This window comes from Rissa tridactyla, chromosome 1 (genome assembly GCF_028500815.1).
Source record: "Rissa tridactyla isolate bRisTri1 chromosome 1, bRisTri1.patW.cur.20221130, whole genome shotgun sequence".
In the NCBI taxonomy this organism is placed as follows: Eukaryota; Metazoa; Chordata; class Aves; order Charadriiformes; family Laridae; genus Rissa; species Rissa tridactyla.
The window spans coordinates 133,864,210-133,879,096 of NC_071466.1; the positions used below are offsets into that span (position 1 = coordinate 133,864,210).

The window sequence follows — 14,887 nt, forward strand, 5'->3', positions numbered from 1 at the left end:
GGGCTGAAGCACCTCTCCTGTGAGGACAGGCTGAGAGAGCTGGGGTTGTTCAGCCTGGAGAAGAGAAGGCTCCGGGGAGACCTTATAGTGGCCTTCCAGTACCTGAAGGGGGCCTATGAAAAATATGGTGAGGGACTTTTTACAAGGACATGTAGTGATAGGATGAGGGGTAATGGCCTCAAACTGGAAGAGGGTAGATTTAGTTTAGATATTACCAAGAAATTTTTCACTATACAATCATAGAATGGTTTATATTGGAAGGGACCTTAAAGACCATGCAGTTCCAACCCCCCTGCCATGGGCAGGGACACCTCCCACTAGACCAGGCAGCTCAAAGCCCCATCCAGCCTGGCCTTGAACACTTCCAGGGATGGGGCATCCACAGCTTCCCTGGGCAACCTGTTCCAGTGCCTCACCACCCTCACAGTAAAGAATTTCTTCCTAATATCCAATCTAAATCTACCCTCCTTCAGTTTGAAACTGTTACCGGTTGTCCTGTCATGCTCCCTGATACAGGGTCCCTCCCCATCCTTCCTGTAGGCCCGCTTCAGGTACTGGAAGACCGTCTTCTCTTCTCCAGGCTGAACAACCCCAACTCTCTCAGCCCATCTTCATAGCAGAGGTGCTCCAGCCCTCTGATAATCTTTGTGACCCTCCCCATGGACCCGTTCCAACAGGTCCGTGTCCTTCTTGTGCTTAGAACTCCAGAGCTGCACGCAATACTCCAGGTCGGGTCTCAGCAGAGTGGAGTAGAGGGGCAGAATGAGGTTGGTGAGGCACTGGAACATGTTTCCCAGGAAGTTTAGTAATAGGATGAGGGGTTATGCTTTTAAACTGGAAGAGGGTAGATTTAGATTAGATATTAGGAAGAAATTCTTTACTCTGGGGATGGTGAAACACTGGAACAGGTTTCCCAGAGAAGTTGTGGATGCCCCATCCCTGGAGGTGTTCAAGGCCAGGCTGGATGGGGCTTTGAGCAGCCTGGTCTAGTGGGAGGTGTCCCTGCCCATGGCAGGGGGGTTGGAAGTAGGTGGTCTTTAAGGTCCCTTCCAACCCAAACCATTCTGTGATGAGAGCAGGGGAACGGGTTCTCCCCACAAGTAGAACAGTTCCGGGATTTTTTTTATTTTTAGATTTTTTTGTTACGTATGTTTTGTTGACATACGTTTCATCTGAAATCGGCTGAAGTCATAAGAGGGCTGAAGTAACGTTCAGTAATTAAAAGGGAAGAGAGGGAGCACAGGGGGCATGCAGAGTGCACGTGAAATACGAAGGGAAAAGCACGTGATCAGCCTTTTAGCAGAAGCTAATTTACAGCACTTGTCATGCAAAACTTCCAATAGTTGTTCCTTGGTGCGCAGGAGTTTCACATGCTAAAATTTAACACAAGTCCCAAGGCTTGAATAACGTTTACAGATGCTGAAGACAAAGTTGTCGTGATCATAACTGGTGACATTTTTGGTCTTCCCTTTGGCTAGTCTTCATCTGTGCTGCTTACCTGAATTTCTTCCTGACTCCTGGAAATTCGGTGCACTCATAAAAGGCCGGGGTTGCCCAGCTTAGACCCTAAGTTTCAGTTCCTGTGTGGTACACCTGCACTCTTTTTTATTGTGATTTGTTCTTTTGTGTTTGCAGATACAGATAGGGAAATGCAAGAAGTGATTGGCTTTAAAAAATACCAGCAAATTTGTGTCTTATAATACTTTTATGATAAAGGTATCACAGCTGCTTTGTCGTTAATGATATTAAAGTGATTCAGCTGTAGATTGAGAAATGGAACTCTCCTTTTTCTAAGCCAAAATTATCAAATAAGTGAATGCAAGCAAAAGCATGTCTTTGTGGAGTTTCTTTTGGGAGGAAAAACTAATGATGCTACCAGGTATTTTTAACGCTGTCCTGTTTATTTATAAACAACACAAAAGGTCAGGGTTTTTTCTTTGAACTATAAAGAATCAAACAAGGAGAAATAATTTATTTGCTTATAGACTATGGTTTGATGGTTCCTCATATGAATTAAAAATGATGCAGTTGTATGACATGAGGCTGTGATGATTGCTTCTCTCCTTCACAGGATATTCGGACCACCATATTTCGGCATTCGCCAGACACGAATGTCTCTCTGCATACTGCAGACCACTTTAACGCTGCAGATCCCATCAGTTTTAACTCACCCATTTCAAAAGACCGCACGGCGTGACTGATCAGTGTGAGCTAGTACCTCGCTCCAACCTAGAGCCGTCATGACGAAAACCGCGTGTGCCTCGGGGCTGCTATTCTCAGGTGTTCTCCCCTGCAGCCACGGCCTCATCAGACAGACCAGCTCTTTCCAGAGTCCAGAGAGGAACCCCCTGTGCACGGCATCATTACGGGGAACTGGAGGAGTGTTGACCTTTCTGTGCAAGTGCTTGCCATGATGACAATAAAGTATCTCAAAGTGATCTCTTTGGGGCTGTAGTGCAGCAGAGAAATACACCCTCCTGTAGAGCTGCAAAGTTTGGTGGTCCAAGCAGAGAATACGTTTATGTGTATGTATCCCACCGCCGGCCTCTCTTACAGGAGAAAAACTGCTATTGTCTCCCTCTTGTCCACCACTGCAGGCTGTGTGGGATGAGAACTTTGTGAACAACAGGAGTCATTTCATGATGCCATGCTTGCCATCAGCTTTTCAACCCCAAGTGACAGGTATCAGGTGATGCCGGCTTCCAGATGAAGACAACCACCTTTCCCCTAAGTCACGCTCTGGTGCAGCACAGCTGAGGATGTGGAGCAACACAGTGCAGACCATGAATTTGTGTAGCTGTAAAACAGCAGCTCGGGGAACTGCAACCTCAGTTTCTCATTAGGGATCTTAGGGTGGCTGGTGATTGCACAGCTCTCGGCAATACTGCTGTTTGTAGCGCACAGGCAGAACCTGCTTAGTGCTGTTTCTACTCCTCCTGTTTCTGAGGCAGCTTCTCCTGGCTGCATACAGAGTTCCTTTCGAACTCTTGTCTCTTCTCATGCTACACCCCATAAAGGTGTATCTCCAGTTTGAGAATTGTTGCTGTATATAACACAACTTTCCTCACAGCGGTTTTACATGTCTGCCATGACAAAGCATGGTGGTATTCCGTTGATTTATATTTTGTGCAAAAAGATTCTGGTGAGATTAGAAGCTGTGTCTGTAGTTCAGCTCTGGTTCAAAGGATGGCGAGGCAAACTTTTACAGCTTTTGGGTGTGAAAAATCTCATCTCTTTCACCTTTCCTCCAGGAGCACCCTGTATTGGGGTGAGAGTTTGTTTCTGCATTCATAGGTGAAATTAATCATAATACGGAGGGCTGGAAAGCGTCTTCAAAGACCTCATCATTGATGGCACTCTCATAAGCAGGTGGTGGAGTGAGTGGCTCCAGTGGCTCAAACGTGTCTTCAATACCTTTCACTTCATGGATATCTGAAACAAACCGCTGCAGTCTTGGAGGCAGCACCAGCTGCAACTGCATCCTGGAGCCTGTGTCTGTCTCGGAGGTGTGCCTTGTGTCTGACACCACTGACACCCTGAGAGCATCCAGCATAATCTCTTCTTGGGCAGATGATTCAATAACTACACTGTAAGGAGGAGGCTCGTTCAGTGGTGAGGGCACTAAGCCTGGATTGGATGTAATCGTCCATATTGCTGGAACTGACGTGGTCATCACCTCCTCATAGGTGGGCGCTTCATAGGCACTGTTCACCCTATACATAAAGAGAGGAATGGCAGTTACGCTTGTTATTTTACAGCTTAGTTTATTCAGAGGCAGGTAGTCTGCATAATATACTATAGGGACCACGGTACAATCAACGGATGTGTCTGAGACAGGGTATCTCACATTGTATTATTGCATGTGATATTCTGCCACTGGATCAGCTCACTTGCCCAGCTGACTTAATTTCTTGCTTGCTGCTCTGGAGAATGGCTTATTTGACCATTTTTCCACACTCCCCAGAATAAGTGAAAAAACCCATACTGGGTTTCAGTGTCGTAGGCTTAGAATATCTCAAGTTGGAAGGGAGCCTGTAGCGTGATCTCCCTCATTTAAAATCTTCTATCATCTAAAATCCCCTAATTATTTCTCAGAATAAAACAGGACCTTGCTTTTTTAATACATTTGGTCAGTTTTCATCTATGTTTAAGAAGTGAAGAAGATGAAGTGTTTTCATTTATTTTAAACAAGGACTAAATATTCTGCGTTAAAAAAAATATCTGCAGGAAGAGATGTTACTTTAGAAGCATTTTCCTTTTTCGGTCATATTTTTAAATAAACAGATACTAATTTTCTTCTAGTGTGCCCCCAAGCTAGCAAAACCCAATATAGACTTCTTTTTATGTACTCTTTCTAAAAATAAACACAAAATAACATTTTTGCATTCCTACAACTCCCTGTATTTGAGAATGTCAAGTCATTTATGGGTAATGATTATCTGAATTACACAGACAAGGAAGCAAAGATACAAATAAAGTTAAATTCTTCAACTACAGTAGGCAAAGTGGGGTTAAATTAAGTGATGCTGAGAACCTGCAAACGTACATGAAGCCAAAAAAGTTGTAGGAGTATTCAGAGCCTCACAAAATCAGGTCTTATTAGTGTCAAGTTGGGTTTTTAAGACTGGAAACACACCCAGTTGCAGCTTGCTTTGTAAAAGTTTGCCAAGGAACCGTTGCTCTGGAGATAAGGTTTATAGAGCTAAACCCAGCTAAGATTCAGTACTGCTTCAGCATTTTTTTCTTTTTCCGTGTCTGACTCATTGTTTGGCAAGACTCGATTACTCAAAGGAAAATAAAACTGGGCCTGAATCTGTTTAACCTTGGAAATTGTTAGCGGATCAGTTCCCAGGGGGAAAGAAAATACATATTGAACAAGGTACAGGACGTATATGGCACAGACTTTTGCAACCTCCACCTGAAGAATGAAGAAAAACAACCTAAAAACAACTTTTGTCTTCTGGAATGGAGTCTGTGTTTGGTGCCCTAGGGGAAGGGCAGCAAAACAATATGTAAAGTGGCCGTATCTGAGGAGGGAGAGTTAAAGCAAGAGGAATAACCAGGTTGCTGCTTACTCTGCATGGCTTTGTCTGTTTGGCGGTGTCTCATTTGCCTCCTGTCGGTGCTGATCCTTCAGGTAACACTCAACAAACACACTCAGCAAATAGCCGACCAGGCACACTCCCCCTACCCCTAGGAAGAAATAGCCTACTGGGTTGATGTTAGATGAAATGGCCAGCATGGTGACCCCAATGAGAAGAGCAGCCGTGAAAAGAAGCAACAGGGTTTGGCGGATGTTCTTCCAGTGTGTCTCTAACCACATGGTGGTATAGATGGTGATAGCAGACAGTTGACAACAGATGAGCAGTTAAGGGGACGGACATCTGTGGAAGACACAATAGGGTTTTTTTTAACATGAAACATGAGCATACAAACACTTCATCCATATCATGACCAAAATAAGAACATACATACTCAAGCACATGCCATCATGAAACATGCAGCTATGCACATATGTAATAAGCCTGGGAAATCTATGCATAAATACATGCCAGTGTTAGCGTACTAGAATTCCCTATGTGAATGCATATTGAATAATAGGGACGCTTGGACACACAGTTGCAAGACATAAAATGCATAAATAGGCCATCAGCACTTATTGCCAGGCTTATCTAAAAAGGTCTAGCTACTTAATAGAACTTAGAGCAGTCTAGGAAGCAGATTTGAGGTTACTATGAAAGTGAAATGCAGAAAAACTTTAAAGGTTAATTCTAGGACATTTGTACATTGCATAATGAAGGTTCAGATAATAGTTCAGATCCCGGAAGAAACGTAGTCTTATTAACGGGGCTGTCTGCCCCAGTAAATCGAGCGTCTAACTTCAGTGTGGCATTATAGCAATAACATTACTTTAGGTTCTAGATATAGCTGGGGTATGTCGGTTTTTGCAAAATGTAGGTATGCGTTTGAATATTTGCCTATATCCTCAGTTCTTTTTCTTTTGATGTGCTTTTTTGCACCATTCTCAAATGTGAGAGCCCCTCCCTATCCCCCATTCCAAACCCCATCTCCGTGAAAGAGACAGCAGTTGTCACTGTGTGCAGTCAATATGGAATGAATACCACGGATCTGTGGTATTTGAGAAATACCATAAAGAAGGAGTCGTCTTGCACGTGTTACACTAACCTACATACACCCCACTGTTTTGGTGAAGACCCCTTTGAAGGAAAAGAGCATGACACAATGGGCATATTTTTTATGAATATGCATCTCCAAACAAATACACAGTTTTATATAGTTCCATATTACATTGTGTGCTTTTGCACACTAAATGCGTTCCCTTGTTACAGCAAAAATAGATAAATATATATATATAAAAATATATATATATATAAAAATGCCAGAAAAAGAAACACATTCTTTCTGAACAGTTTACCTTCTTGTTACTTTTTTTACTGCCAGCTTTCAGTGTGTACTTACCAGAAAGAGGTTTCGGTAGGTAGGAACAGTCATGTTTTAACTTCTCTCTTCATCACAAGGAAAAACGTGCAAGGTCTTCTGTCCCTGCTCCTTCCACTTCTGACCTGAGGATGGGACACAAGTAGAAACTCTCCGTTCCTCCTTTTTGAGTTTTCTTGTAGGGAGACAGCAAAGATTCCTTTTGAAACTAAAAGCCGGTAGCTAGTGAATGTGAGAAGGTACCAAACGATGGGAAGATCCCGTTGTACAAGTTCTGCGTGGGAAACTAGAACCTCATTTTTCCAGGTTCTGACTCCAAAGCAATTTCTAGACGATCACATACCTTCTACTCTTTCGCAGCTCTCCTAGGTCTGTCCCACAAAAGCAGGAAACTCGTTAGGAAAGAGGGCGGGGTGAGCAGTGGGGGAGTGCTTACCTGTGTCAGGGCTGTTTGGTCTGCTTTAATGAGAGAAACTCTGCCCTGAAAATTATGTTCTCCCCTCACACGTAGCAGAGGAATCTTGCTCTCTGCCTCACAAAGCAGAAAGGACCGACGGCCCAGCCCACATCACATGGCCCCCACATAAATCTATTTATGAGTTCTGTAACACGCAAATCTATATATTTTTCTATCCTGATTGGGCCCTGTTTGTCAGATATTTTTTTATGCCTTCTTTGATTTTACAAACAAAAGGAAAAAGGAGGCAATGGGTTATTATTTCGCAGAGGGATGAGTTAAAATCCTTTTGACTCCCTGATGTATCTAGGAATAAGGAGTACTGCTAAACAAAGAACAGGTAATGAATTACTTCGTGAAGTAGAAGTTCACCTGAACTTTTAGTGTATGTCTGAAAATAGAATAGAATAGAGTAGAGTAGAGTAGAGTAGAGTAGAATATTTCAGTTGGAAGGGACCTACAATGACCATCTAGTCCAACTGAATGACCAATTCAGGGCTGACCAAGTTAAAGCATGTTATTAAGGGTATTGTCCAAATGCCTCTTAACACTGACAGATGTGGTGCATCAACCACGTCTATAGGAAGCCTGCTCCAGTGTTTGACCACCCTCTCAGTAAAGAAATGCTTCCTAATGTCCAGGCACAGCTTTTAAACCATTCCCATGTATCCGGTCACTGGATACCAGAGAAAGGAGATCAGCACCTATCTATAATAATGCAGGTGACCTTACCATAGAAGGATATCAGATTAACTAGACAGGACTTTCCCTTTGTGAACCCACATTGACTGTGCCTGGTGATTGCATTATTCTTCCAGTAGTACCCAGTATTATCTTCTCCATAATTTTTCCGGGTACTCAGTTTAGACGAACAGGTTTGTAGTTCTCTGAGTCTTCCCTCGTGCCCTTTTTGTAGGTTGGAATAACGTTGGCTAGCTTCCAGTCAGCAGGGACCTCTCCAAATTCCCAAGACCTTTGGTAGATGATAGAGAGGGGTCCTGCCATAAATTCCGCTAGGCCCTTCAGTACTCTGGGATGAATCCCATCAGGCCCCATGGACTTGTGAACATTCAGCTGATACAGCTGCTCCCTTACAATTTCAGTGTCCACAAATGGAAAGTCCCTGTTCCTACACTCGTCATCCTTCGACTCAGGGAACCAGGCAGCCCAAGGTCTATCAGTATTATTACAGACTGAGGCAAAAAAAATATTGAATGCCTCTGATTTTTCTTCATCCCTGTTAGTCATCTTGAACGGGTATTGGTCCAATGTTTTCTACAGACCTCCCCTTGCTATTAACGTACTTCAAAAAGACGTTCTTGTTATCTGAAACAACACTGACCAGTTTCAACTCTAATTGAGATTTGGCCTTTCATGTCCTCTCCCTGCATGTATGAACCACAGCTCTCTAATCTTCCTGCGAGGCCTGTCTTTGCTTCCAGAGATCATACAATTTCTTTTTCCTCTTGAGCTCCAGGAGGAGTACCCAGTTCAGCCAAGGCAGTCTTCTGCCCCGCTTGCTTGACTTACAGCACAGTGAAATTGCCTGCTCCTGTACTTCTAAATGGTGGTTCTTAAAGACTAACCAGCATTCATGGACTTGTAAGCCCTCAGAAGCAGATTCTCAGGGCACTCTCCTAAATAGCTCCCTGAATAACTTAAAGTTTGCTTTCCTGAAGTCCAGGGTAGCAACTCTGCTGTCCTTCTTTCCTACTACACTGAAAATTTTATACTCAGCCATTTTAAAGTCACTGTGGCCAAGACAGCCACCTCCCATCACATCCTTGACAAGTCCTTCTCTATTCACAAATAGCAAGTCTAGGAGAACGTCTTTCCTAGTTGGCTCACTGAGTACCTGTGACAAGAAGTTATCTCCTGCAAACTTCAATAATTTGCAAGACCTGCTCATCTCAGCAGTATGATATTCCCAGTTGATGTCCATGAAATTGAAATCTCCCACAAGGACAAGGGCTATAGATCTTGAAATTTCTTTTAGTTGCCTATAGAATAACTCGTCAGTGCTTACATCATTGAAAGTTCTCAAACATTATAGGGTGAATTACCTCCAGGAACTGGCTGCAGCTCATGTTTGTCCGTAACAGGAAGATGTCCTACTGCCAAATGTTTATTAATAGTATTCAGGTTGGAAGACTGGGCCAACAAGAGTTGCACGAGGTTTAACAAAGATAAATGAAAAGTCATGCATGGACGGAATAATCCCAAGCAGCAGTACAGGCTGGGGTCTGACTGACCGCAATGCAGCTCTGCTGAAATAGACCTGGTGGTCATGATGAATGGCAAGCTCAACAGGAGTTGGCAGTGTGCCGTTGAAGGAATGAAGGCAAACTGTGTCCTGGGTTACATCAGTAAGAGTGTAGTCAACAGATCAAGGACTGTGATTATTCTACTCTACTCAGCATTTGTTCGGACACACCTGGAATATTGTGTACAGTTTTTGTCCCCCCAGTTCAAGAGAGAAATTGAAAAATTACATATGGTCTGGTGAATTGCCACCAAGATGATCTGAGGGTTGGAGAACTTTGACAACTTAGGGAACTGGGTTTGTACAGCCTAGAGAAGAGAAGGCTTGGGAAGGTGGTGAGCGTCTATTCACAGTTTTCCAAAGGCTAGTAGGTAGTTACAGAGAGGAGGGATGTACTCTTCATAAGGGTACACGGTGACAGGACAAGAGGCAATAGGGAAGAGGGTAAGTGCCTCTGGATATAAGAAAAAAAGTCGTCAGGGTGAGAACAGCAAAACGTTGCAATTACTTGCCCAGGGAAGTGGAGGAATCATGTTGGCTGGAAATATTCAAGATGCAGCTGAGTTGTAAGGCTCTGCTTTCAGTAGCAGGTTGGATCGGATAATCTCCCCTTCCAGCCTAGACTTGTCAATGTTTCTATGTTTCAAAAATTTTTCCTTATAATTGCCTTTTTGGCTGTTGACAGATAAAGGACTGTCAGCTCTAATTGTTATCTATTCTTCACTTTCAAGAGAATTCCTTTGAAGAAGGCAGACTTAACACCCATGTAAAGGGCAGGATGTCAGGCTTCTGGTGTGTAGCATGTCATTTTGCAAGACTATAGTTTAAATGGGAAAACTGATTTGTTTCTTACAGCTCTTTCCATTTTGGTGTTGCCTACTGTTAAGAACACCTTAACTGCTAAGGATGATTTGACAAAACTGTTTTCACAGCCTCTCTGCACAGAGGGCATGACTGACTCGTGGTGGAATCTGGATGCCTTGCTACTAACAGCAACTTCCTTCTGACCAGGGTACCTGGTGGTTGCTAGAACTGTTCCTTAGAGATAAAAGATTTGTATCCTACCGGGTTGAGGAGGAAATTAAAATATACTACAGACCTTGGCTAAGTGTTCTGCTTACTGAGCTATTGCCATAAAAGAGCATCAATACTATAAGAATTATAGTATAGTGTTATACTATAGAATTATACTATAGTATAGTGAATTTTCAAAGAAAAGGGTTCTACTTTTTGAAGTAGTGAGTGAAAGTGTGGTTTGACAGGGCAGCTGAACAAACCTAATAGAGAATTGCTGTGGAATATGTTAGTCCTTTCTCCTTCCTCCCTCTTCTCCATCTCCCCCTGCCCTCCTTGCAGTGATTCTAGTACTCAGCTGATCTCTTGTTGAGCCAGCTCAGCTGTCTCAGCTAGTGAGAAAATATTTACATTTCCCCAGAGTGAATTTAGTGGGCTGAATCTAGTCACCAAAGTATTGTCCAACCACTAGATCCTCATTCCAGGGAAGCAGTGGGAATGCATAGCTAGAGAGGTGGAGGGGAAGGAAGGGAGAGTGGTATTAACTTCCAGGGCTGCAGTGGGTGCCGTTTGATTGACTCAGCCCAAACCGTTGGAGCAGAAAGAAGTTCTTCCTTCTTTGACTGAATAAGCCCTGCAGAAAGGTGTAGAGTCTAATACCCATCTTGTCCTCAGCAAATCCTATTAATTATATCAGGGATTTCTAGCTCAGCCTGATGACTTGAGGCAACTCCCAGCTCTGGTACATACACTGACTATTGTCGAATCCCCCCAGCAATCCCCCTTGTAAGTACCTATACAGAAGGTACTTATCCTTGTGTAGGCTATGTGGAGGGAGCCGAGGCACTTCACTTGTCTGCACATTCTCCTGTGGGGAGTAGGCACATAAAAACTGCTTTGGGGCTAAACTTTTTTGCTAAGTTAGGAGAATGTCAGAAAGGGAAAAAAAAAAAAGTCATTATTTGATGAAAAACTATCTCTGTGATTGGAAAGGCTGTATTTGATTTGTGGATAGATAGAAAAATAGAGGTTTCGCTGAAAACTTGTATAGTGCTTTTGGTTGGTGCACTGTTTTTAAAAATATTTATAGACATAGTTATGAAATATCAGGATGAAAAAGGCTAAAAATGGTAGTTGTCTTTGCTGCATTAGTTGTTGCTTGTATTACTTCAGTTTATTTCAGTTGAAGTTCAGAGTTCAGTAACTCCTGTGTATTTTACCCATGGATTTGCATTATAGTGGCCTACCAATACCTTAAGGGGGCCCACAAGAGAGCTGGTGAGGGACTTTTTAGGATGTCGGGTAATGGTAGAACTAGAGGGAATGGATTAAAACTAGAGATGGGATGATTCAGACTGGACGTTAGGAAGCTCTTCACCATGAGGGTGGTGAGACACTGGAACAGGTTGCCCAGAGAGGTGGTGGAGGCCCCATCCCTGGAAGTTTTTAAGGCCAGGCTGGATGGGGCTCTGAGCAACCTCGTCTAGTGGGAGGTGTCCCTGCCCATGGTAGGGGGGCTGGAACTAGATGATCTTTAAGGTCCCTTCCAGCCCTAACAATTCTATGATTCTATGACTGGCCTGAATCTTTAAGAATGATCTTTATGCATTTACAAGAATGATACTTTGCCATGCAGCTGTGAATGCATTAGTTGAACATGTTTATGAATGTGATACTGACTGCTTTGTGGATCTAAGGATACCAAGCAGAATGAACATCTATGAACTAACCTTTGCAATATAATTTGTAACAACACAGAGCTTCTACATGAGGCCTTTTGGCATTTCTGAAGGACTTCTGAAATTTTTGTCAATCTGCCATTTCGATTCTCTCCATAGTCTGGCTCAGACTGTCATTGGTTACAGTGTGTGGGGATCCATAAAAAAGAAAAATTGATCATGTAGCTGCATCAAGAAGTTTTTGGTGATGACAAGATTCAGAAAAGGCAGAGGGGCTTGAGAAAGGTCTGAGAGGTATAACTATGCAGTGTTTGCGAAACAAGGGGTAGAAGTCAGGGAGAGTAAACAAGGACATTTATACTGCTGTCCTAAACTGTCTCCCTTTCATGTGGAGTAGAGATGTTTTCTAGAGAAAGCTTTCTGTTCTGTGTTGTTCAGCCATGCTGCGGGGACCACACTTCATTTAACAGGAGATTTCCTTAGTTAAGACCACAGATTTCCTCTTTTATTCTCTCTTTCTTCCAGTATCTCATTGTTGATCTTTGTTCTTCATTCAGTCTCTAGGAAGCATTTCACCTTTCCCCTGTTTCATCTCACTATCTACTCTACCTCCTACCCAGACTGCTACTAATTAACTTAGTACCTACAGTAAGCTCGCTTATCAGCTCGGTATGCAGAGGAGCTTGCTTTATTCCCAAGGGCTTGTGACGTACATACCACGACACCATTAATCTCTCTGTAATCACTGAGTCTATTCTTCCCTATAACCTTCTCCTGAAGCAATTTCCTAGAGCCTGAGCAAGTACTGGGGACAAAGTGCTACTGAATCACCTTTTCCACCTCTCCTTTTGTCTCCCAGGTTCTGCTTAGTCACTTTTGTGAAATACGACTTTGATTTTGCTGTTCAGGAGCATGATTACATTGTATCTGCAGATGTCATGGGTCAGCCATGACCTACAGTTGTTATGTTTCTGGTCAGTATAATGTCTTGAGCGGGAGAAAGAAAAACCCCAAGGAAGTTATGCCTACAGAACTGGCAATCTCTTTTTGTCTTCTAGCTAATTCCAGTTCTTACAGGACAATGGTCATCATCTCAAGGCATGTGGAGGAAAAGAAAGGTATCAGAGGTACTCAACATGGATTCACCAAGGGGAAATCATGTCTGACTAATCTGATAGCCTTCTATGATGGCATGACTAGATGGACAGTTGAGGGGAGGGCAGTAGATGTGGTCTACCTTGACTTAAGCAAGGCGTTCGACATGGTCTCCCACAGCATCCTACCATAGGGTAGCTTAGGAAAAGCAGGTTAGATGAATGGACAAGTAAGGTGGGTAGATAACTGGTTGAAAGACAGAGCTCAGAGGGTCGTGATTAGGGGTACAGAGTCTAGTTGGAGGTCAGTGACGAGTGGTGTTCCCCAGGGGTCAATACTGGGTCCAGTCCTCTTCAATATATTCATCAATGACCTGGATGAGGGGATCGAGTGCACCCTCAGCAAGTTTGCTGATGACACAAAGCTGGGGGGATGGCTGACACACCAGAAGGCTGTGCTGCCATACAGAGAGACCTAGACAGGTTGGAGATTTGGGCAAAGAGGAACCTTATGAAATTCAACAAGGGCAAGTGTAGGATGCTGCACCTGGGGAGGAATAACCCCATGCACCAGTACAGGTTGGGGGCTGACCTGCTGGAGAGCAGCTCAGTGGGGAGTCCTGGTGGACAACAGGATGACCATGAGCCAGCAATGTGCCCTTGTGGCCAAGAAGGCCAATGGCATCCTGGGGTGCATCAAGAAGAGTGTGGCCAGCAGATCGAGGGAGGTCATCCTCCCCCTCTCCTCTGCCCTGGTGAGGCTGCACCTGGAGTACTGTGTCCAGTTCTGGACTTCCCGGTTCAAGAAGGACAGGGAACTGCTGGAGAGGGTACAGCAAAGGGCTACGAAGATGATCAGGGGACTGGAACACCTCTCTTATGAAGAAAGGCTGAGGGATTTGGGTCTCTTCAGTCTGGAAGAAAGACGGCTGAGGGGGGATCTTATCAACACTTATAAATACTTAAAGGGTGGGTGTCAGGAGGATGGGGCCAGGCTCTTTTCAGTGGTGCCCAACAACAGGACAAGAGGTAATGGGCACAAACTTGAACATAGGAAGTTCCACCTAAACATGAGGAGGAACTTCTTTACTTGGAGGGTGGCAGAGCACTGGAACAGGCTGCCCATGGAGGTGGTGGAGTCTCCAACTCTGGAGACATTCAAAACCTGCCTGGACGTGTTCCTGTGCAATCTGCTCTAAGATGACCCTGCTCTGGCAGGGGGGTTGGACTAGATGATCTCCAGAGGTCCCTTCCAACTCTATGATTCTATGAATGGTTGAAAATTATTGTGTGTGTAGTCACTTTATGGTGGCTGGCTGTCTTCTACCTGCAGTGGCTTTCCTCTATAGATCAGGGTTGAGATGTGGTCACAGAAGGACTGATATTGCAAGGAGAGGTTCTTCTCCTGCTACTAGTTCCTCAACTGTCTCAGGGATACCTGAAAAGCATAAACCTACAGAGACTGAGTCAGAGATACTTATTATGTTGTGCAGAACTAATGGATATCTCGTTTCTGAAAGTGGGGAGTCACATGTAATTAAAAAGTGTTTCCTGGGCTGCCTGCACACCCGAAGTTCCTAAGTATTTAAAATTAACAAAGCAGCACCTCCTTTTCTGCCATGACAAGGACATAAAAGTAACAAGCGTTTACCAAGCCTATGAAATATGAGGGTTTTTTATCTCCTCTTAGAGCTTTTTAAATTCACTTATGTCTCATGTTTAGCTTTTTCTCTGCAAAAAAAAAAAAAAAAAAAAAAAGAAAGTGAAGGCTGAAAACTTCCTCATCTTTTTATTCTGAGTTCTCCTTAGGGCAGGAGCTTTAAAACTGTGAGGTCTCATTAGCATTGGTAAAACTTTCTGCGGCTGGTTTAGCTTAATGACAGAGCCTGATCTGGTCTATATTGTTTACTTTTTGTTGGAG

The 14,887-nt window shown here is 43.6% G+C and overlaps 1 protein-coding gene across 2 annotated transcripts; it reads right to left on the reverse strand.

Moving 5' to 3' along the window:
- Positions 1 to 1,904: 1,904 nt before the first annotated feature.
- Positions 1,905 to 6,826, reverse strand: TMEM139 (transmembrane protein 139). 2 transcript variants are annotated; one of them, XM_054220876.1, is made up of 4 exons: positions 6,803 to 6,826; positions 6,481 to 6,584; positions 5,076 to 5,384; positions 1,905 to 3,713 (listed from the first exon to the last, which is right to left on the reverse strand). In XM_054220876.1, the coding sequence occupies exons 3-4, from the start codon at positions 5,321 to 5,323 to the stop codon at positions 3,305 to 3,307; spliced, it is 657 nt and encodes a 218-aa protein (XP_054076851.1). In that variant the 5' UTR covers positions 5,324 to 5,384; positions 6,481 to 6,584; positions 6,803 to 6,826; the 3' UTR covers positions 1,905 to 3,304. The 2 variants fall into 2 exon arrangements, with proteins under 2 accessions (XP_054076851.1, XP_054076841.1); XM_054220866.1 differs by lacking the exon at positions 6,803 to 6,826 and having other exon boundaries at positions 6,481 to 6,786.
- Between the last annotated feature and the right edge of the window lie 8,061 nt (positions 6,827 to 14,887).